Below are 2,500 nucleotides of genomic sequence, written 5' to 3' on the forward strand. Positions count from 1 at the left end.
ATGGCTCTTGCACGCCCAGTTTCGTTATATGAGCAGTTTGTCAACACGTTGCTGACAGTACTGTACGTACTACACGTACATGTCATTGTACGACAAATGTTCGATTGTGAGCGTCAAAGCGGTGCATGTTTCAGTATCCGCCTGCATACCGAGAAAGCCATTACAACTAGTGTTGGTCTGCTCTAGTCATCATTTGGCGACGTAGACTAGAACGTTATTCGTCAGTTGTAAAATTTAACTCGTCAAATGATGGCTTGACGACCTATTTTTTGAGCCCTGAAATATGTTTATGACCAAATAGGGTTATTACCAAGTATGGTCACCAACAAATATGGTTAATGCCAAATATGGTTACTGCCAAATGTGTTTATGACCAAATATGGTCACTACCAAATATGGTTGCTACCAAATATGGTACTGCCAAATATGGTGTTGATCAAATATGGTTACGACCAAATATGGTTGCTATCAAAGTACCAGAACTGGTAAGCGGTCAATTTGTAATCAGTTGATGCAAGTTGACTTCTGTGTCGTTTCTTGCTACATAATACACTCAAATTGTTGCACGTGCATCCAATGTGTGATGTTTAGTGTAGTGTTTACGTTCGAAACAATTGGTTTAGTCATTGGTTTGATTGTATGGAGTTGGTTTTGTTTTGTAGGAGATCTACAGATCGTCTGCGAGTAGTTTGAAGACCATTCTTGTACTGCGGACAGTCTTGGGTCTCCTCATGAACTTGGCACTCGAGAAGACTGACGCCATGGAGGTAAGCGAATGCAGCGTTTCAAGTTGGATGTTGCATGGCATGGTAAATGCTCCAATGTGCAACAAAGGCAGTTATGAAGTTGTGTGATTCGTACCATTTACTTTAGGTGAAGATATTGGAAACTAGGAGGGACTCATCTCATAATACACTCAGGGCTTGAAAATAGGTCGTCAAGTCGTCATTTGATGAGTTAAATTTTACAACTGACGACTAACGTAGTCTAGGTTGTCAAATGACGACTAGAGCAGACCAAGGCTATAGTTTGTAATGGCTTCTCGGTATGCAGGCGGATAGCTGTACTGTACTGAAAACATACTCCGCTTTGACACTCACATTGGGACATTTGTTGTGTGTACAATGACATGTACACGTAGCAGCTTACGCGACAAACTGCTTATATCCCGGATAATGAAACTGGGAGCATTTCAGGATTCCGACAGAATAAAGGCATGGCGTTTGTGACCAGTAAGCATGTGTGGAAGTGGAGACAATGGTAAATCCTGTAGGTCGAAATAGGTAGATATGATTTCAGCACCGGATTCAGTAATTTTTGAAAGAGGGAGTTCACCGTTAGCAGTTATTTATAGCATTACTAATTTTCTCTTTTCTAATGAAATTATATGAAATTATTGAACCACGCCTATTGGAAAAGAGGGGTTGCAACCCCCTTAACCCCCTCTGGATCCGGTCCTGGATTTTAGTAGCAAGAAACGGACAACTTCCGCAATGTGATATGTGGAAGTGTGGTTGAAACCCCGCCTTGTTTTGACAAAGAGAGGTGGTATGCATTTAATCACTAATTCAATTAGCTATCACTATTGTCTTTGCCAAGATGTCTAGCTTTGTATACTGTAACATATTGTATCCATTGGCTCAGCGGTAATGTGTTGGACACTTTCCGTTGCATGCCATTGTAGGAATACTGTGCTGTATGCTTGCACTGTGCTGAAATTTAGAAGGCCATATAAAATGGCGGCATAGCAGTAAACACCATGATTGATATCAACATGACATCCTAGACTAAATTTTTACGACTTAAAATGTTTGGAACTCGTTAAATGACGACAAGTAGTTGGACCGATTTTTCAAGCCCTGACACTAGACTATTGTATTGGAGGGATGCATCTCACAATACATTAGAATTGTATTGGAGGGATGCATCTCACAATACATTAGGCTATTGTATTGGAGGGATGCATCTCACAATACATTAGACTTTTGTATTGGAGGGATGCATCTCACAATACACTAGACTATTGTATTGGAGGGATGCATCTCACAATACATTAGACTATTGTATTGGAGGGATGCATCTCACAATACGTGAGACTATTGTATTGGAGGGATGCATCTCACAATACATTAGACTATTGTATTGGAGGGATGCATCTCACAATACGTGAGACTATTGTATTGGAGGGATGCATCTCACAATACACTAGACTATTGTATTGGAGGGATGCATCTCACAATACACTAGACTATTGTATTGGAGGGATGCATCTCACAATACACTAGACTACTGTATTGGAGGGATTCATCTCTCAATACACTGACTATTGTATTGGAGGGATGCATCTCACAATACACTAGACTGTTTAAAAAATAAATATTCGCATTGTATATTTGTGTGTATAAATTGCTTACAATAAAACAATTACGATAAATACACATATAGGGACTCACACGATGTGCTGTCTGTTGTGTGTTCAATGTGTTTACGTTAATTACAT

The 2,500-nt window shown here is 39.8% G+C and overlaps 1 protein-coding gene across 1 annotated transcript in view; it reads left to right on the forward strand.

Moving 5' to 3' along the window:
* Positions 1-2,500, forward strand: part of LOC134176915 (tetratricopeptide repeat protein 12-like) — an 11,729-nt gene that overhangs the window by 5,964 nt on the left and 3,265 nt on the right. Inside the window, exon 14 of the mRNA XM_062643597.1 lies at positions 663-767. Coding sequence (XP_062499581.1) covers positions 663-767 — 105 coding nt within the window. The remainder of the gene's footprint in view (positions 1-662; positions 768-2,500) is intronic.

The sequence above is a fragment of the Corticium candelabrum genome, chromosome 3 (genome assembly GCF_963422355.1).
Source record: "Corticium candelabrum chromosome 3, ooCorCand1.1, whole genome shotgun sequence".
Lineage (NCBI taxonomy): Eukaryota > Metazoa > Porifera > Homoscleromorpha > Homosclerophorida > Plakinidae > Corticium > Corticium candelabrum.